Genomic DNA, 20,328 nt, shown 5'->3' with positions numbered 1-20,328 from the left:
AAAATAAATGAATTGACATTTCTGTTCTTTGTTGTAAAAAAAGCAAAGTAGTTGTTTTATTAAAATTCACTTTCAAATTTTTGTTATTCTTTACAAGAATACATGTATTTATAGGGAACTGACCGTAAGGAAATCTGAGGGCGACATCACATATACAACAGAAGAACAAAAAAATAAAATCTTCAAATTCCCAAATATGTGTTCGTCGTCGTGCGAAGATTGATACGCAAAAACCGAAAACTGCATATACGAAAGATTATGTTACCTAGAGAGATCATATATCCCTGAATCCCTATAGATCTTTATGAGAGAGTGAAGGAGGTCAAGCGACCTCCTTTGTAGTGGTGATCCACAAAGTAGGGCTACGACGATGCCCCTCAAAACTCCAAGCTTTCTCTAATGAGGAGAAGGGGAGGAGAATAGGAGAGGTAACCAAAAAGGCTCTAGCTCATGAACCACTAGTTCCCTCCTATTTATAGAGGTCCTCTATCAACTTAACCCTAATGGATCTTGCCTTATTAGGTATTGGATCTTCATCCGACTATCCAAGCCCCTTAGATTATTAGATCTCTATTCAATAATCTCTCATAGGCTCTTATTGGATCTCATCTATAGAATCAATAATTCATAGGCTTATTGGATATCCAATAAGATATGGGCTCCGATGGATATCTCATATCCGAACCTCTACTCATTGCAATGCCTACTATATGTATGTGACCCTTTAGGCCCAATATCAAGTTGGTCGTGAATCATACATGTCAAAACTCCTTCTGGCTCAGTGAATTATTATCTCCATAATAATTCACTCAATTCATCGACTGTGGATGTACTATGCCACTACGTCGTAGTCCCCGGACGATATAGGGGAATCCAATCCATTGGACTAGTCTATCCTCGATTACTGTATACATATAGTCTCTCATCCATCTAATATCCCTAAGATTGTATACCGGGTATAGTGCTATCAGATGAATTAATGAACTTATTCTCATATGAGCATCTATAATGTATCCTTAGTGTCCCCACACGAGTAGCTATGAGATCAGCTGCATCCATCATATAGATGGGTATATAAGATACCAACCTATCAGGTTATCTCAATGTCTGTCTCGAGCAACCTATGACCAGGATTATTTAGGATCTATGTTTAAAGGTGAATCAGTCTCATTATCGTGATCTTATCACGATCCGATTCTCATTACATAGATCCATAGACATCACAATGTATTCAAGCTACAAATAATATAAAGTGATAAAATATCAAATAATAATATTAAGTAAAAAGACTGCGTGTCGAGTTATACGTGTCATCACTCACGTAATTGGCTTCTAGGGCACCTATGACTAGCACTCTCCCACTTGACCTAAAGTCGATCACCTATGTGTCTGATCCCCATCTGACCCTAGTGACGCTTAAAGATAATATGTGACAATGGTTTTGTCAATGGATTTGCAAAGTTATCTTTGGATGTAACTCTTTCCACTACTACATCTCCTCGGCTCACGTTCTCTTTGATCAGGTGGAACCTCCTTAGAACATGCTTAGACTTCTGATGAGACTTGGTTCTTTCGCTTAAGCAATCGCCCCGTTGTTGTCACAATATACAGGAATAGGCTCCTCGCTGCTTGGCACGACTCTCAGATCTGTTATAAATATCTTCATCCAAACTAACATTGTATTCCGCCTCTGTAGTCGAGTCAGCAATAGTATCTTGCTTTGAACTCTTTCAGCATATTACTCCTCCATTTATAGTGTACGTATACCCCAAATTCGACTTGCTATCAATGATATCGGACTAGAAACTCGAGTCCGTGTAGCCTTCAACCTTGAAGCTATTACCTTCATATACCAGTAAAAGATCCTTAGTTCTTCTCAAGTACTTAAGGATACACTTTACTGTTTTCCAGTGCTCCAAGCCTGGATCCGTCTGATACATGCTTGTGACACTCAGAGCATCTGCTTTATTAGGCCTCGTACATAGCAAGACATACATGATATATCAAATCATTGAGGCATAAGGTATCCTATTCTATCGGTGAGGCATACATAATATACCCTATCGTGACACTCAGAGCATGCACTATACATGTTCACTAGGTAGGAATATCGTCAACCTATCACCAATAAAAAGTTTTGAATAAAAAGAAACAAATGGTTCACAGCTAAAATTAGAGTGTCATCATGATCCATTACCAATAGTATCTTTTATTTTCATTCCGAAGACACAATCTCTTGTGACATTTTCCGTGATCTCAATGTTCTTCTATCACGTTTGCATGAATTTGCCTAATAATATGTTATGCGGGCCTTTTTAAACGGCATGTCATTCACATTAGAGGTGAAGAGTTTAAATTTAGTTCGACTTCTTGTATTGCACACAACAACAATCTATTTTTCTACTTTTGTACAGTTACATGTAGTTGTGAAAGGCCATAACAATGTCAGTAACAAGTAGCGAAGATCACGCATCACCACCCTTCAACTGCCTGCACAGATCACCCTCTCCATCTCCTTCCTCCTCCTCCGCCCTATAAGAAGGCCATGAACGAGGTTTCATCCTTCACCGACTTCCTCCTCACCCTCCTCACTATAACAAGGCCAATCCTTGGTGAAGTAGGTGATCTCATCCTTGGCTTACCTCCAACATGGGATTCCGTTGCTGGCTTCTCGTCATCACCTTCGTCCTCTCCATGGGCTTCCATTGCGAGCTGGCCGGAGCTCACGGACGACGGCAGCTGCTGCAGAGTCTCGAGGCTGCGGATGACGGCGTGTGCACCGCCGTGGTGAGCCCTCAGGGTTACGAGTGCCAAGAATATGAGGTAGCCGAGGGCAGATAAATGTGGATGGATGGATGGATGATTGATGCGGGCATGGCATGAGTGGTTGAAGCTTGCTGCGTTGCGTCCCTTGCAGGTGAAGACGCAAGATGGGTACATACTGACAATGCACAGGATCCCACAAGGAAGAGGAGGCGGCAGCGCGGGGAAGAGGCAGCCTGTGCTGCTCCAACATGGAGTCCTCATGGTACGTTTCCTCGAGCAATCTGCATGTGTTGCCATGCATGCATGTACGTACAGTACGTTGTCGTCTTCGTCATTCTTCTTCTGATTATCGACGCATGATGGATGAATGATGGCAGGACGGGATGACATGGCTTCTGAATCCACCTCAACAATCACTGGCTTTCGTACTTGCAGACAACGGATTCGATGTCTGGATCACACACGGCAGGGGCACCAGGTGGAGCCGTCGCCATGAGTCTCTCGATACATCAAACCCGGTTGGTCATCTTCTCTACAATGCTGATTATGAAGTCTTGAGCAGGTTCATCATCCTGTTGTTGTCTCGCAGGCTTATTGGGCGTGGTCATGGGATGAGTTGGCCAGCTTTGATTTGCCTGCCACTGTGGGTTTTGTATTCCGGAAAACTGGGCGGAAGCTGCACTATGTTGGTCACTCCATGGTAGGAGACTTTTCGTACTTTAATGCCAAACATGTCATTCTTCCTTCCACTTTGAATTACTTTTCATGTATGTTCTGCTACTTACTGCCACCACTACAACTACAACAACTGACTGACGTTGGATGATGCTACAGGGAACTCTGACAGCTCTATCAGCATTCTCCGAGGGGAAGCTGGTGGATAAGATCAAGTCAGCTGCCCTTTTGACTCCGGTGGCCTATCTGACTTACATGACAACTCCAATCGGGAGAGCTGCAGGCAGCGCATTCTCAGGAGAAGTAAGAACGAGTTCACAACACTCTTTGAATTTTTCTGTCATCAAGGGAGGGAGGAAGCTACACACAGTATCTTCTTCTAATTTACCTACGTCCAGAGGTGTGTCATAGCTTTCTTGCTTTTTCTTGCAGATGTTGGGAGCACTTGGAGTGGGAGAATTTGATCCTAAAGGGTACGTAAACTAACACATCCCTCTTGTTGTTGTCAAAAGAAAATGTGCTGACAAAAGCATCAGAGGCCTTATCGACATGACCGACCGACCATACATTGAGTGATGTTATCGTTAAAGCTCTTCCTTCTAATTCAACTGTCTTCCCTAATGGATAAGCAGGGCAGTCGGAACCAATTATTTGGAGTTCGTCTGCGCTATGCCGGGCGTGAACTGCTACGACCTTATGGCATCATTCACAGGTACGCACAAATTATTCCGCTGATAATATTCCGCCCGCAACATATGTTTGATTTGACTTTAATCATATATGTATTTATTATTGTAGTCTTTCAATTAATTTACATATGTGTAATGGCTTTTCCTTCCTTATTCTGCACTCACACACACACACACACACACACACACACTCACTTTGGATGTAGGGCCAAACTGCTGCCTCAATTACTCCACTGTTGACATGTACTTGAAGTATGAACTCCAGCCGACATCCGTGAGGACACTCGTCCATTTTTTACAGAGTCAGTCAGTCAGTCTGATACAAATCCAAAATATCATTCATATATTTGAGCTACTTAGATTTCTTTCTCACAAAAGAGTATGTAAAACTTTCTTTGACCACTCACAGCGATCAGAAGTGGAGTGATAACAAAATACGACTACGGGAGCAGTATGGCCAACATGGTTGCGTATGGGCAGAGCAGCCCACCCGAGTACCACATGCCCAACATTCCACACCACCTGCCGCTGCTGCTCAGCTACGGCGGCGGTGACATGCTGTCGGACGTCAAGGACGTGCAGCTGCTGTTGAAAGATCTCCGCAACCATGACGCCGACAAGCTCGTGGCTCAGCTGGTGAAGGAGTACGCACATCTGGACTTCGTGATGGGGGTGAATGCCAAGCAGGTCGTCTACGACGGCCTCATCGCATTCTTCGGCAAACACGGTTGATGGGTTTCTTCCCGGTGCGGTGCTTAATTATAACTATACGCGATTGCTGTTGACTTGACATTCTTTGTGTACTCACTCTGTGAGAGATTCATGTAGAAAGGGAGGCGAAAGAGAAATAAATCATATATCTCCATATAATAAATCATATGTCTAACCAGTCGAATCACCATCCATGCTATAACCCTTTTCCACCGTTTCGGCTTCCACTAAGTGGTATCGCATCCGATGCCTCGTCGTCAATCGAAAGAATATCTATCATAACACGAGTAGATTGGTGATAAATCTGGGTTAATCTCTAGTGCTGTTGTTGCTACATATCTTCTTTGGTGCGTGTGGAGGGTGAGGAATGAGTTAGTTTTCCAATAAAAATGCATGTTGGTGTATAGTATTTTTTTATGAAGCTATTGCTTCTACCTTGGCAAATGACATCGCCAAATTGCTTGACAGTCGTAGTTAAGGTTTAATTCAAAGATATGTTTCTTAGTATAAGAAACCAAATAAAGAAAATCATAGAAAAGTTTTTTAACCCTAAAAACATAAGGCTCACCTCTCTCTAAAAAATAAGGGTTGTGCCCCCCATCTAAAGTGGAATAAAAAAAGGCCTTTAGCAAATAGTCAATCGGCCACAGTTTTGTTGTCTCAAAGTAGCAAGGAGAAAAGAGAGTGAAGAATTTTGCACTGCTGCTGGAGCCAACTTCTTCCGGTCACAAACTTCTTCGTATAACTATTGTGAGAAGTCCACAATGCTGACTACCTACTTCCCAAATTTTACCTGCCTAAAAGTACCGATGTGTTGTCTAAAAACAATCTACATTTTCACGCACCCATGATGAGATATTTATTTTAATATATATAACTATAGTAACAAGGATAGGGTGATGCTTGAACGACTTATGTTGACCAGACATGTTCGCATGATTGAAATCGTTTTTCCGAACCAATAATGATAAAGATATATCATGGACACGATTCAAAAGACTTATACGAGAATATTTGGTTATTAGACTTGGGACATCAAGGATATCCTGTGCGAGTATTCCACTCTTAGATACCAAACTTATAGGTCTAGATGTTTTAAATATAGCACAACCAGTTATCGAGAGTGGTAGCCAATTTTATGAAGGCTATTGAATGTCAATAGAGGATCATCCACTCTCAGTGTTATAAAAGGAATATCTTATGTGTTCTTGCTCAGACAAATCCCTCACTATGGTCATTCGAATTGTGAGAGAAAGAGTTTTTCAGGAGAATCTGATTAGAGCGAGACTCGAGTAGAAACTGTTTGGGCCGGATAGTACCATGTCTAGTATACAGTCTTTGATATATTAGATGGATGAGGGACTATAGGTATAGGATAACTGATGATAGACAGGTCCAATGGATTGGATTCTCCTACATCGTCTGGGGACTATGACATAGTGGTCTAGTACGTCCGTAGTCGTTGAGTTAAGTAAATTATTATAGAGATAATAATTTACCAAGCAAGAAAGAGTTTTAACCGATATGATTCATGACTAGCTCGATATTGGACCTAAAGGGTCACACGCATATGGTAGGCATTACGACAAATAGAAGTTCATATATGAGATATCCGCTAGAGCCCCTATCTTATTGGATATCCAATAAACTCCTGAATTTTTGGATCCTATAAATGAGATCCGATAAGAGTAAATAATAGATTATTGGATAGAGATCCACTAATCTAAGATGCTTGGATAGTTGGATGGAGATCCAATACCCAATAGGGCAAGAGCCATTAGGGTTAAGTTGACAGGGGGCTCTATAAATAGGATTGAACCAAAGATTTATATGCTAGAGCTTCTCTTAGTTGTCACTTCCTATTCTCCTCTCCCCTTCTCCTCCTCAAATAGTAGGCCTGGAGATTTGAGGAGCATCGTGGCTGCCCTAAAGTGTGGATCACTACTAGAGAGGAGAATGCTTGACCTCCTTCACCCACTCCTACAGATCTGTAGGGATTCAGGGATATACGATCTCCCTATGTGACACAATCTTTCATATACGTAGTTTTCAATTTTGTGAATTTTGTATACCAATCTTCATACGATGACAAACATAATTTATGAAAAATTTGAGGATTTTTGTTTTCGGTTCTTCCGTTGCACATGTGATGTCGCTCCTAGATTTTCCTACACAAAAGTCGTAGGAAACTTTAGCATGAGCAAAACCTTGGAGAACTTGTAATTATATGTTTATTAGCCCTAGATGTAGCAGGACTTGGCTCAATTCATATGAGGATGCATCCTTTGTAGCACTTCAAAACCAACTAAACGAAAATCGGGGTTGTATACTCCATTGCCCGTTCCATCATGATCATGGGAGAGCATATCTATGGACTTCTTAAGAGGTCTACCTATGATGAAATGGGGACACGACTATCTATTTGTGGTGGTCGATAGGTTTTCAAAAATGGTGGGGCTCATGCCTTACAAGAAGACAATAATCAAAGGAATAGCCCGATTATTCTTCTAACACATGTGGACACATTTTGACCTTACAAGTTCAATCGTGTTAGATCATGACGGGCATGTCTCGAGCAGCTTTTGGAGTTCACTTTGAACCACTATAGATACTAAATCGAAGAGGAGCACAGCCTTCCATCCATAAGCTGATGGCCAAAACGAGGTAGTGAACTACACTATGGTTCAACGCCTTTGAGGATACAACTCTGACACCTAAAGAAATGAGATGAAAGCTTACCATACCATCAGTTTGCTTTCAATCGGGTAGTGCATAGTTCTACTAGCAAGTCACCATTAAGAGATATGTTTGGGTTATTTATGTCAAGGACTTTTTGTTTTGCTATTTACGATAGAATTAGAATCAACTACCTCCCATAAAAGCAATGCAATTCAACAAGCCCGAAATTTTTTAAAGAACATTCGCAAGGTGCATGAAGAGGTTGAGAAGCAACTTTAGCGAAGCCAATAGAAATATAAAGAATGACACGATCGACAATGTGTCAAAGGATGATTCTATGAAGGAGACCTTGCATGGCCATATATTAGGAATGAACGATTCAAAGGTGAAGCAAAGAAGTTAAAGCTCATCCAATATGGATCGTTCAAAGTCTTGAAGAGGATCGGAGACAATACATGCCAACTCAAGTTATCGCCCTCCATGGAGATATACTCAATTGTGAATATTGAGAACTTAATGTTGTTCAAGCCTTCAATGCTAGATGATGAGCCAAGCGAGATGCTACCATCCATCAAAGATTTGGTGATCGATTAAGAGAAGCCCCTCGAAGAGGACACTATCATCGAGGAAAAGTCTACTATCACTCGATGAGACATCAAAGTTGTCTTATAAGTTGGAAGCATAGGGCAAAAACCAAGTGCAGCAAGTTGTTTCTATAAAAGATAGGGAAATATAAAGGATCAAGTTCGTTTGAGAAGCTACCAAATGCTTGAGGTGGTTGCAAACTATAAAAAATGAAGGTCGAATGAGATTTTCGATATGATCCCTCCGATTGCTTAGTTAAATTCTCGAGGTGACATGAGTAATAGAGATGGAAAGCAATCAAACCTCGATAAATGTGTTCGAAGCTGACTTATATAGATTTGTTCTTATGGATAGGGAAATATTTATAATGCATAAAAAATATTTGGATTCGACCGACATGGCATATTTTCAGTGGCTTGGCATTGTCATTTTCTACTAACGTGGCTACCACGAGTAGGGCTGGATAGGAATATCACCCTATCATCAATAATAAATTGGAATAAAAGTAAACTAATGGTTCACTGAAAAATATGAAGAGTTTAAATTTACCTCAATTTCTTTTATTTCACACAACCGCAATCTAATTTTCAATATTTGTGGAGTTACATGTAGTTGTGAAAAAAGGTCACAACAACAAACCATTAACAACAACAACAAAAACAACAAAATTAGACCAACGGAATATGAAAATTATATGACTTTTTATGTCTTAAAGTGTTGATAGAATAAGATTTGGGTGGATTAAATGCCAGTTTTTGAGAGCTGTTAACACGTAGCGAGAATCACATATCACCACCCTTCAACTGCCTGCACAGATCATCCTCGCCATCTCCTTCCTCCTCCTCCTCCTCCGCCCTATAAGAAGGCCATGAACGAGGTCTCATCCTTCATCCACTTCCTCCTCATCCTTCTCCCCGTAAGAAGACCAATCCTTGGTGAAGGAGGTGATCTCACCTTTCGCTTACCTCCAACATGGGATTCCGTTGCTTTAACTGGCGTCTCGTCATCTTCTTCGTCCTCTCCACGGGCTTCCAGGGCGAGCTGGCTGGAGCTCACGGAAGACGGCAGCTGGTGCAAAGCCTCGAGGCGGCGGATGATGGGGTGTGCACCGCCGTGGTGAGCCCTCGGGGTTACGAGTGCCGAGAATATGAGGTAGCGGAGTGCAGATAAACGTGGATGGATTGATGATTTATGCGGGCATGGCATGAGTGGTTGAAGCTCGTTGCGTCTCTTGCAGGTGAAGACGCAAGACGGGTACATACTGACCATGCACAGGATCCCACAAGGAAGAGGAGGCGGCAGCGCGGGCAAGAGGCAGCCGGTGCTGCTCCAACATGGAGTCCTCTCGGTACGTTCCCATAAGCAATCTGAATGTGTTGCCATGCATGCAGGGTACGTTGTCTTCTTCGTCATTCTGATGATGATGATTGACGATCGATGAATGATGGCAGGACGGGTTGACATGGCTACTGAATCCACCTCAACAATCGCTGCCTTTCGTACTTGCAGACAACGGATTCGATGTATGGATTACACACGGCAGGGGCACCAGGTGGAGCCGTCGCCATGAGTCTCTCAAAACATCAGACACGGTTGGTCATCTTCTCTACGTTGCTGATTATGAAGTATTGAGCATCATCCTTTTGTTTGTCGGGTAGGCTTATTGGGCGTGGTCATGGGATGAGTTGGCCAGCTATGATTTGCCTGCTACTGTGGGTTTCGTATTCCGGAAAACTGGGCAGAAGCTGCACTATGTTGGTCACTCCATGGTAGGAGACTTTACGTACTTTAATGCCAAACATGTCATTCTTCCTTCCACTTTGAATTACTTCGTATGTATGTTCTGCTACTTACTGCCACCACTACAACTACAACAACTGACAGACGTTGGATGATGCTACAGGGAACTCTGACAGCTCTATCAGCATTCTCCGAGGGGAAGCTGGTGGATAAGATCAAGTCAGCTGCCCTTTTGACTCCGGTGGCCTATCTGACTTCCATGACAACTACGATCGGAAGAGCTGCAGCCAGCGCATTCGCAGGAGAAGTAAGAACGACGAGTTCACGACACTCGATTGATTTTTCTCATCAAGGGAGCTACATCATTCATTATCTTCCTCTTTAATTTTCCGACGTCCAGAGCTGTGTCATAGCTTTCTTGTTTTTTTTTCTTGCAGATGTTGGGAGCGCTTGGAGTGGCAGAATTTGATCCTAAAGGGTACATAAACTAACATATCCCTCTTGTTGTCAAAAGAAAATGTGCTCTTCTAATTCAAGTGTGTTCCCTAATATGGATAAGCAGGGCAGTCGGAACCAAGTTTTTGGAGTCGGTCTGCGCTATGCCGGGGGTGAACTGCTACGACCTTATGGCATCATTAACAGGTACGTACAAATTATTCCGGTGATAATATTCCGCCGGCAACATAAGTTTGGTTTGAATTTAATCATATATGTATTTATTATTGTAGTCTTCAATTAATTTACATATATGTGTATTGGCTTTTCCTTCCTTATTCTGCAACGCACACCCACACACTCACTTTGGATGTAGGGCCAAACTGCTGCCTCAATGACTCCACTGTTGACAAGTACTTGAAGTATGAACTCCAGCCTACATCCGTGAGGACACTCGTCCATTTTTCACAGAGTCAGTCAGTCTGATACAAATCTAAAATATTATGTATACCTTAGCTACTTAGATTTCTTCCTCACAAAGAGAGTGTATGTATACCTACCTGTCTTTGAGTACTCCCAGCATTCAGACGTGGAGTGATAACAAAATACGACCACGGGAGCAGTACGGCCAACATGGCTGCGTATGGGCAGAGCAGCCCACCCGAGTACCATTTGTCCAACATTCCACACCACCTGCCGCTGCTGCTCTGCTACGGCGGCGGGGACATGCTGTCGGACGTGAAGGACGTGCAGCTGCTGTTGAATGATCTCAGCAACCATGACGCCGCCGACAAGCTCGTGGCTCGGCTGGTGAAGGAGTACGCACATCTGGACTTCGTGATGGGGGTGAATGCCAAGCAGGTCGTCTACGACGGCCTCATCGCATTCTTCGACAAACACAGTTGATGGGCTTCTTCCCGCTGCAGTGCTTAATATTATAACTATACGCGATTGCTGCCGACTTGACATTCTTTGTGCACTCACTCCGCGGGAGATTCATGTACGAAGGGAGATGAAAGAGAAATAAATCATATATCTCCGTATAATAAATCATATGTTTAACCAATCGAATCGGCATCCATGCTATATCCCTTTTCCACCGTTTCAGCTTCTACTAAGTGGCATCACATCCGATGAGTCGTCGTCAATCGAAACAGTATCTATCATAACACAAGTAGATTGGTGATAAATTTGGGTTGATCTATAGTGCTACATGTCTTCTTTGGTGCGTGTGGAGGGTGAGGAATGAGTTTGTTTTCCAATAAAAATGCATGTTGGTGTATAGTATTTTTTTTATAAAGCTGTTGCCTCTACCTTGGCAAATAACATGGCCAAATTGCTTGATTGTTGTAGGCAAGGTTTAATTCGAAGATAAGTTTCTTATAATAAGAAACCAAATATGGGTAGCCACGAGGAAAGCTGGTTACCGTAGTCCCAAGCAAGAAACATTGCAAATAATACATTGCTAAGCGAAACATTGCAGCAAGGAGTCGACCCTTTCGTATTGTGTTTCACATCAACATACCCACCTGCGAAGGCTCGATCAGTGCTAATGTGTTAAACTAATTGATAGATTAATTTTGATACTTATTTTAATGTATTTGTTTTGTGTTCACTATATGATTATAGGCCATACACAGGAGAAATATTAGAAGGATCATCCTAAACTCTTTCTGAAGAATGGAAGGAGAACAATCAGAATCGATATAAGGCAACTGCTACCGTAGAAGAAGATCAAACCAAACTAGCACTCGTTTCACACTTGCAATCGAGTCTATCACTTATGGCTAGACCAAATGTTAGATATTTGAATCCAACCCTCGATCCAAAAGTTTGAGAAGAATTATTCACTCTCAAGATCCAAGTGAAACAAGATATCATCAATGCAATCATTAACATTGAAATCCAAAAGAATTTAATCTCGATAAGTTAATCGTAAAAACTTGGACTCAAGATCATTCCTTATCTAAAGCCATATCCACTGGATTGGATCTTCAAAGACGTAGAAATGAGCATAAATCAATAGTGCACATTCAAAATTATGATCGCCAACAAATAGATCGACAAGGTGGTGCCCTCTGACATATGTCAAGTTATCTTTAGAAGTCTATATTGGTAGGATCGAGAAGTCATCTACTACCGTTGGGGTGGACATCCTTGTTAGGCAAAGGCAAAAGTGCTATCGATGGAGATCTGAGCATCCTTGTTAGGTCACTCATTCAAAGCGTCTATTGGATAGTGCTCCTGTGATACATCGATCCTCATTATAATGCCAAAACGATAGAAAAAAAAAAGTATCGATAAACAACTTCTAATGATTGACTAGCATCGAATGGTTGGTTGGTAGCTGCTGTGTGTATACAAGAAGCTCAAGTGATGATGTCCATTATCTCTCATAATTTGCTGCATTGAGATCTTGCAAACCCTATGGCCTATGCTGCATTGAACAGCTGCGAAGTCCTTGAAAGGCCTGCTTGCACATCTCAAATCATAGTGCTGCCAGACCATGAATCTATATGGCCAGGTAAGAAGACAGCTTTTATTTAAATAAAATGTATTTAATTTAATCCAAAAATAGATGTATTTTCACTAAAAAAAAATTAATGACTTAAATTAATTTCATCGACTCTGCTGGGGATCGAACCCAGAATCTCTGGTTCCGTAGACCAGCGCCTTATCCATTGGGCCACAGAGTCGACAATATTTGTAAGATTTAAACACATTCTACATTAGTAATTTTATTACGATAATGAAAATTTTAATTTTCTTTCGAAGATGTTAATAAAAAATACTAAACCAAGCAAATGTTTAGCTGTTTTTTTTATATATTATTTATTTATCGACCTTTAGTCTTCTACGATTCTCAACGAATGCTTCCTTTCTCATAGTAAAATAATTCTTATCTTGTATCGATAATGTTTTTACATGTGATTTAAAGGTTTGAAACCTCATTAAAAATCTCATAGAATAATATAACTTAAATTTGTAAAAAGTATTCTTATGACACTATAATAATATATGATTAAAATAAATGAATTGACATTTCTGTTCTTTGTTGTAAAAAAAGCAAAGTAGTTGTTTTATTAAAATTCACTTTCAAATTTTTGTTATTCTTTACAAGAATACATGTATTTATAGGGAACTGACCGTAAGGAAATCTGAGGGCGACATCACATATACAACAGAAGAACAAAAAAATAAAATCTTCAAATTCCCAAATATGTGTTCGTCGTCGTGCGAAGATTGATACGCAAAAACCGAAAACTGCATATACGAAAGATTATGTTACCTAGAGAGATCATATATCCCTGAATCCCTATAGATCTTTATGAGAGAGTGAAGGAGGTCAAGCGACCTCCTTTGTAGTGGTGATCCACAAAGTAGGGCTACGACGATGCCCCTCAAAACTCCAAGCTTTCTCTAATGAGGAGAAGGGGAGGAGAATAGGAGAGGTAACCAAAAAGGCTCTAGCTCATGAACCACTAGTTCCCTCCTATTTATAGAGGTCCTCTATCAACTTAACCCTAATGGATCTTGCCTTATTAGGTATTGGATCTTCATCCGACTATCCAAGCCCCTTAGATTATTAGATCTCTATTCAATAATCTCTCATAGGCTCTTATTGGATCTCATCTATAGAATCAATAATTCATAGGCTTATTGGATATCCAATAAGATATGGGCTCCGATGGATATCTCATATCCGAACCTCTACTCATTGCAATGCCTACTATATGTATGTGACCCTTTAGGCCCAATATCAAGTTGGTCGTGAATCATACATGTCAAAACTCCTTCTGGCTCAGTGAATTATTATCTCCATAATAATTCACTCAATTCATCGACTGTGGATGTACTATGCCACTACGTCGTAGTCCCCGGACGATATAGGGGAATCCAATCCATTGGACTAGTCTATCCTCGATTACTGTATACATATAGTCTCTCATCCATCTAATATCCCTAAGATTGTATACCGGGTATAGTGCTATCAGATGAATTAATGAACTTATTCTCATATGAGCATCTATAATGTATCCTTAGTGTCCCCACACGAGTAGCTATGAGATCAGCTGCATCCATCATATAGATGGGTATATAAGATACCAACCTATCAGGTTATCTCAATGTCTGTCTCGAGCAACCTATGACCAGGATTATTTAGGATCTATGTTTAAAGGTGAATCAGTCTCATTATCGTGATCTTATCACGATCCGATTCTCATTACATAGATCCATAGACATCACAATGTATTCAAGCTACAAATAATATAAAGTGATAAAATATCAAATAATAATATTAAGTAAAAAGACTGCGTGTCGAGTTATACGTGTCATCACTCACGTAATTGGCTTCTAGGGCACCTATGACTAGCACTCTCCCACTTGACCTAAAGTCGATCACCTATGTGTCTGATCCCCATCTGACCCTAGTGACGCTTAAAGATAATATGTGACAATGGTTTTGTCAATGGATTTGCAAAGTTATCTTTGGATGTAACTCTTTCCACTACTACATCTCCTCGGCTCACGTTCTCTTTGATCAGGTGGAACCTCCTTAGAACATGCTTAGACTTCTGATGAGACTTGGTTCTTTCGCTTAAGCAATCGCCCCGTTGTTGTCACAATATACAGGAATAGGCTCCTCGCTGCTTGGCACGACTCTCAGATCTGTTATAAATATCTTCATCCAAACTAACATTGTATTCCGCCTCTGTAGTCGAGTCAGCAATAGTATCTTGCTTTGAACTCTTTCAGCATATTACTCCTCCATTTATAGTGTACGTATACCCCAAATTCGACTTGCTATCAATGATATCGGACTAGAAACTCGAGTCCGTGTAGCCTTCAACCTTGAAGCTATTACCTTCATATACCAGTAAAAGATCCTTAGTTCTTCTCAAGTACTTAAGGATACACTTTACTGTTTTCCAGTGCTCCAAGCCTGGATCCGTCTGATACATGCTTGTGACACTCAGAGCATCTGCTTTATTAGGCCTCGTACATAGCAAGACATACATGATATATCAAATCATTGAGGCATAAGGTATCCTATTCTATCGGTGAGGCATACATAATATACCCTATCGTGACACTCAGAGCATGCACTATACATGTTCACTAGGTAGGAATATCGTCAACCTATCACCAATAAAAAGTTTTGAATAAAAAGAAACAAATGGTTCACAGCTAAAATTAGAGTGTCATCATGATCCATTACCAATAGTATCTTTTATTTTCATTCCGAAGACACAATCTCTTGTGACATTTTCCGTGATCTCAATGTTCTTCTATCACGTTTGCATGAATTTGCCTAATAATATGTTATGCGGGCCTTTTTAAACGGCATGTCATTCACATTAGAGGTGAAGAGTTTAAATTTAGTTCGACTTCTTGTATTGCACACAACAACAATCTATTTTTCTACTTTTGTACAGTTACATGTAGTTGTGAAAGGCCATAACAATGTCAGTAACAAGTAGCGAAGATCACGCATCACCACCCTTCAACTGCCTGCACAGATCACCCTCTCCATCTCCTTCCTCCTCCTCCGCCCTATAAGAAGGCCATGAACGAGGTTTCATCCTTCACCGACTTCCTCCTCACCCTCCTCACTATAACAAGGCCAATCCTTGGTGAAGTAGGTGATCTCATCCTTGGCTTACCTCCAACATGGGATTCCGTTGCTGGCTTCTCGTCATCACCTTCGTCCTCTCCATGGGCTTCCATTGCGAGCTGGCCGGAGCTCACGGACGACGGCAGCTGCTGCAGAGTCTCGAGGCTGCGGATGACGGCGTGTGCACCGCCGTGGTGAGCCCTCAGGGTTACGAGTGCCAAGAATATGAGGTAGCCGAGGGCAGATAAATGTGGATGGATGGATGGATGATTGATGCGGGCATGGCATGAGTGGTTGAAGCTTGCTGCGTTGCGTCCCTTGCAGGTGAAGACGCAAGATGGGTACATACTGACAATGCACAGGATCCCACAAGGAAGAGGAGGCGGCAGCGCGGGGAAGAGGCAGCCTGTGCTGCTCCAACATGGAGTCCTCATGGTACGTTTCCTCGAGCAATCTGCATGTGTTGCCATGCATGCATGTACGTACAGTACGTTGTCGTCTTCGTCATTCTTCTTCTGATTATCGACGCATGATGGATGAATGATGGCAGGACGGGATGACATGGCTTCTGAATCCACCTCAACAATCACTGGCTTTCGTACTTGCAGACAACGGATTCGATGTCTGGATCACACACGGCAGGGGCACCAGGTGGAGCCGTCGCCATGAGTCTCTCGATACATCAAACCCGGTTGGTCATCTTCTCTACAATGCTGATTATGAAGTCTTGAGCAGGTTCATCATCCTGTTGTTGTCTCGCAGGCTTATTGGGCGTGGTCATGGGATGAGTTGGCCAGCTTTGATTTGCCTGCCACTGTGGGTTTTGTATTCCGGAAAACTGGGCGGAAGCTGCACTATGTTGGTCACTCCATGGTAGGAGACTTTTCGTACTTTAATGCCAAACATGTCATTCTTCCTTCCACTTTGAATTACTTTTCATGTATGTTCTGCTACTTACTGCCACCACTACAACTACAACAACTGACTGACGTTGGATGATGCTACAGGGAACTCTGACAGCTCTATCAGCATTCTCCGAGGGGAAGCTGGTGGATAAGATCAAGTCAGCTGCCCTTTTGACTCCGGTGGCCTATCTGACTTACATGACAACTCCAATCGGGAGAGCTGCAGGCAGCGCATTCTCAGGAGAAGTAAGAACGAGTTCACAACACTCTTTGAATTTTTCTGTCATCAAGGGAGGGAGGAAGCTACACACAGTATCTTCTTCTAATTTACCTACGTCCAGAGGTGTGTCATAGCTTTCTTGCTTTTTCTTGCAGATGTTGGGAGCACTTGGAGTGGGAGAATTTGATCCTAAAGGGTACGTAAACTAACACATCCCTCTTGTTGTTGTCAAAAGAAAATGTGCTGACAAAAGCATCAGAGGCCTTATCGACATGACCGACCGACCATACATTGAGTGATGTTATCGTTAAAGCTCTTCCTTCTAATTCAACTGTCTTCCCTAATGGATAAGCAGGGCAGTCGGAACCAATTATTTGGAGTTCGTCTGCGCTATGCCGGGCGTGAACTGCTACGACCTTATGGCATCATTCACAGGTACGCACAAATTATTCCGCTGATAATATTCCGCCCGCAACATATGTTTGATTTGACTTTAATCATATATGTATTTATTATTGTAGTCTTTCAATTAATTTACATATGTGTAATGGCTTTTCCTTCCTTATTCTGCACTCACACACACACACACACACACACACACACTCACTTTGGATGTAGGGCCAAACTGCTGCCTCAATTACTCCACTGTTGACATGTACTTGAAGTATGAACTCCAGCCGACATCCGTGAGGACACTCGTCCATTTTTTACAGAGTCAGTCAGTCAGTCTGATACAAATCCAAAATATCATTCATATATTTGAGCTACTTAGATTTCTTTCTCACAAAAGAGTATGTAAAACTTTCTTTGACCACTCACAGCGATCAGAAGTGGAGTGATAACAAAATACGACTACGGGAGCAGTATGGCCAACATGGTTGCGTATGGGCAGAGCAGCCCACCCGAGTACCACATGCCCAACATTCCACACCACCTGCCGCTGCTGCTCAGCTACGGCGGCGGTGACATGCTGTCGGACGTCAAGGACGTGCAGCTGCTGTTGAAAGATCTCCGCAACCATGACGCCGACAAGCTCGTGGCTCAGCTGGTGAAGGAGTACGCACATCTGGACTTCGTGATGGGGGTGAATGCCAAGCAGGTCGTCTACGACGGCCTCATCGCATTCTTCGGCAAACACGGTTGATGGGTTTCTTCCCGGTGCGGTGCTTAATTATAACTATACGCGATTGCTGTTGACTTGACATTCTTTGTGTACTCACTCTGTGAGAGATTCATGTAGAAAGGGAGGCGAAAGAGAAATAAATCATATATCTCCATATAATAAATCATATGTCTAACCAGTCGAATCACCATCCATGCTATAACCCTTTTCCACCGTTTCGGCTTCCACTAAGTGGTATCGCATCCGATGCCTCGTCGTCAATCGAAAGAATATCTATCATAACACGAGTAGATTGGTGATAAATCTGGGTTAATCTCTAGTGCTGTTGTTGCTACATATCTTCTTTGGTGCGTGTGGAGGGTGAGGAATGAGTTAGTTTTCCAATAAAAATGCATGTTGGTGTATAGTATTTTTTTATGAAGCTATTGCTTCTACCTTGGCAAATGACATCGCCAAATTGCTTGACAGTCGTAGTTAAGGTTTAATTCAAAGATATGTTTCTTAGTATAAGAAACCAAATAAAGAAAATCATAGAAAAGTTTTTTAACCCTAAAAACATAAGGCTCACCTCTCTCTAAAAAATAAGGGTTGTGCCCCCCATCTAAAGTGGAATAAAAAAAGGCCTTTAGCAAATAGTCAATCGGCCACAGTTTTGTTGTCTCAAAGTAGCAAGGAGAAAAGAGAGTGAAGAATTTTGCACTGCTGCTGGAGCCAACTTCTTCCGGTCACAAACTTCTTCGTATAACTATTGTGAGAAGTCCACAATGCTGACTACCTACTTCCCAAATTTTACCTGCCTAAAAGTACCGATGTGTTGTCTAAAAACAATCTACATTTTCACGCACCCATGATGAGATATTTATTTTAATATATATAACTATAGTAACAAGGATAGGGTGATGCTTGAACGACTTATGTTGACCAGACATGTTCGCATGATTGAAATCGTTTTTCCGAACCAATAATGATAAAGATATATCATGGACACGATTCAAAAGACTTATACGAGAATATTTGGTTATTAGACTTGGGACATCAAGGATATCCTGTGCGAGTATTCCACTCTTAGATACCAAACTTATAGGTCTAGATGTTTTAAATATAGCACAACCAGTTATCGAGAGTGGTAGCCAATTTTATGAAGGCTATTGAATGTCAATAGAGGATCATCCACTCTCAGTGTTATAAAAGGAATATCTTATGTGTTCTTGCTCAGACAAATCCCTCACTATGGTCATTCGAATTGTGAGAGAAAGAGTTTTTCAGGAGAATCTGATTAGAGCGAGACTCGAGTAGAAACTGTTTGGGCCGGATAGTACCATGTCTAGTATACAGTCTTTGATATATTAGATGGATGAGGGACTATAGGTATAGGATAACTGATGATAGACAGGTCCAATGGATTGGATTCTCCTACATCGTCTGGGGACTATGACATAGTGGTCTAGTACGTCCGTAGTCGTTGAGTTAAGTAAATTATTATAGAGATAATAATTTACCAAGCAAGAAAGAGTTTTAACCGATATGATTCATGACTAGCTCGATATTGGACCTAAAGGGTCACACGCATATGGTAGGCATTACGACAAATAGAAGTTCATATATGAGATATCCGCTAGAGCCCCTATCTTATTGGATATCCAATAAACTCCTGAATTTTTGGATCCTATAAATGAGATCCGATAAGAGTAAATAATAGATTATTGGATAGAGATCCACTAATCTAAGATGCTTGGATAGTTGGATGGAGATCCAATACCCAATAGGGCAAGAGCCATTAGGGTTAAGTTGACAGGGGGCTCTATAAATAGGATTGAACCAAAGATTTATATGCTAGAGCTTCTCTTAGTTGTCACTTCCTATTCTCCTCTCCCCTTCTCCTCCTCAAATAGTAGGCCTGGAGATTTGAGGAGCATCGTGGCTGCCCTAAAGTGTGGATCACTACTAGAGAGGAGAATGCTTGACCTCCTTCACCCACTCCTACAGATCTGTAGGGATTCAGGGATATACGATCTCCCTATGTGACACAATCTTTCATATACGTAGTTTTCAATTTTGTGAATTTTGTATACCAATCTTCATACGATGACAAACATAATTTATGAAAAATTTGAGGATTTTTGTTTTCGGTTCTTCCGTTGCACATGTGATGTCGCTCCTAGATTTTCCTACACAAAAGTCGT

General features: G+C 41.5%; 3 protein-coding genes and 1 non-coding gene across 4 annotated transcripts; 3 read left to right on the top strand and 1 right to left on the bottom strand.

The window, feature by feature from the left end:
- Window positions 1-2,649: 2,649 nt before the first annotated feature.
- On the top strand, window positions 2,650-4,947 carry LOC135642954 (triacylglycerol lipase 2-like). Its single transcript, XM_065159435.1, has 9 exons — window positions 2,650-2,823; window positions 2,918-3,028; window positions 3,144-3,284; window positions 3,356-3,466; window positions 3,601-3,744; window positions 3,874-3,914; window positions 4,074-4,153; window positions 4,337-4,432; window positions 4,540-4,947. The coding sequence occupies exons 1-9, from the start codon at window positions 2,650-2,652 to the stop codon at window positions 4,860-4,862; spliced, it is 1,221 nt and encodes a 406-aa protein (XP_065015507.1). The 3' UTR covers window positions 4,863-4,947.
- A 4,130-nt stretch (window positions 4,948-9,077) lies between these two features.
- On the top strand, window positions 9,078-11,186 carry LOC135642953 (triacylglycerol lipase 2-like). The gene is made up of 9 exons (XM_065159433.1): window positions 9,078-9,257; window positions 9,343-9,453; window positions 9,557-9,697; window positions 9,764-9,874; window positions 10,009-10,152; window positions 10,283-10,323; window positions 10,408-10,487; window positions 10,657-10,752; window positions 10,861-11,186. The coding sequence occupies exons 1-9, from the start codon at window positions 9,078-9,080 to the stop codon at window positions 11,184-11,186; spliced, it is 1,230 nt and encodes a 409-aa protein (XP_065015505.1).
- A 1,717-nt stretch (window positions 11,187-12,903) lies between these two features.
- TRNAR-ACG (transfer RNA arginine (anticodon ACG)) lies at window positions 12,904-12,976 on the bottom strand. Its single transcript has one exon. It is a non-coding gene; the product is annotated as a tRNA-Arg (tRNA).
- Window positions 12,977-15,953: 2,977 nt separating this feature from the next.
- Window positions 15,954-18,251, top strand: LOC135642952 (triacylglycerol lipase 2-like). The gene is made up of 9 exons (XM_065159432.1): window positions 15,954-16,127; window positions 16,222-16,332; window positions 16,448-16,588; window positions 16,660-16,770; window positions 16,905-17,048; window positions 17,178-17,218; window positions 17,378-17,457; window positions 17,641-17,736; window positions 17,844-18,251. Exons 1-9 carry the CDS (start codon window positions 15,954-15,956, stop codon window positions 18,164-18,166), a joined length of 1,221 nt encoding a protein of 406 aa, XP_065015504.1. The 3' UTR covers window positions 18,167-18,251.
- Window positions 18,252-20,328: the final 2,077 nt, after the last annotated feature.

Source organism: Musa acuminata, chromosome BXJ3-7 (assembly GCF_036884655.1).
Source record: "Musa acuminata AAA Group cultivar baxijiao chromosome BXJ3-7, Cavendish_Baxijiao_AAA, whole genome shotgun sequence".
Lineage (NCBI taxonomy): Eukaryota > Viridiplantae > Streptophyta > Magnoliopsida > Zingiberales > Musaceae > Musa > Musa acuminata.
Note: the sequence above shows the minus strand (reverse complement) of the source record. Positions and strands in the feature narration are given on the sequence as shown.

Coding starts and splice junctions, on each gene's coding strand:
- LOC135642953 (XM_065159433.1), top strand. CDS start 9,078: ATGGGATTCCGTTGCTTTAACTGGCGTCTCGTCATCTTCTTCGTCCTC. Junction 9,454..9,556: donor TCCAACATGGAGTCCTCTCG/GTACGTTCCCAT, acceptor GAATGATGGCAG/GACGGGTTGACATGGCTACT. Junction 10,488..10,656: donor CCTTATGGCATCATTAACAG/GTACGTACAAAT, acceptor CTTTGGATGTAG/GGCCAAACTGCTGCCTCAAT.
- LOC135642952 (XM_065159432.1), top strand. CDS start 15,954: ATGGGATTCCGTTGCTGGCTTCTCGTCATCACCTTCGTCCTCTCCATG. Junction 16,333..16,447: donor TCCAACATGGAGTCCTCATG/GTACGTTTCCTC, acceptor GAATGATGGCAG/GACGGGATGACATGGCTTCT. Junction 17,458..17,640: donor CCTTATGGCATCATTCACAG/GTACGCACAAAT, acceptor CTTTGGATGTAG/GGCCAAACTGCTGCCTCAAT.
- LOC135642954 (XM_065159435.1), top strand. CDS start 2,650: ATGGGATTCCGTTGCTGGCTTCTCGTCATCACCTTCGTCCTCTCCATG. Junction 3,285..3,355: donor CTCTCGATACATCAAACCCG/GTTGGTCATCTT, acceptor GTTGTCTCGCAG/GCTTATTGGGCGTGGTCATG. Junction 3,467..3,600: donor ACTATGTTGGTCACTCCATG/GTAGGAGACTTT, acceptor ATGATGCTACAG/GGAACTCTGACAGCTCTATC.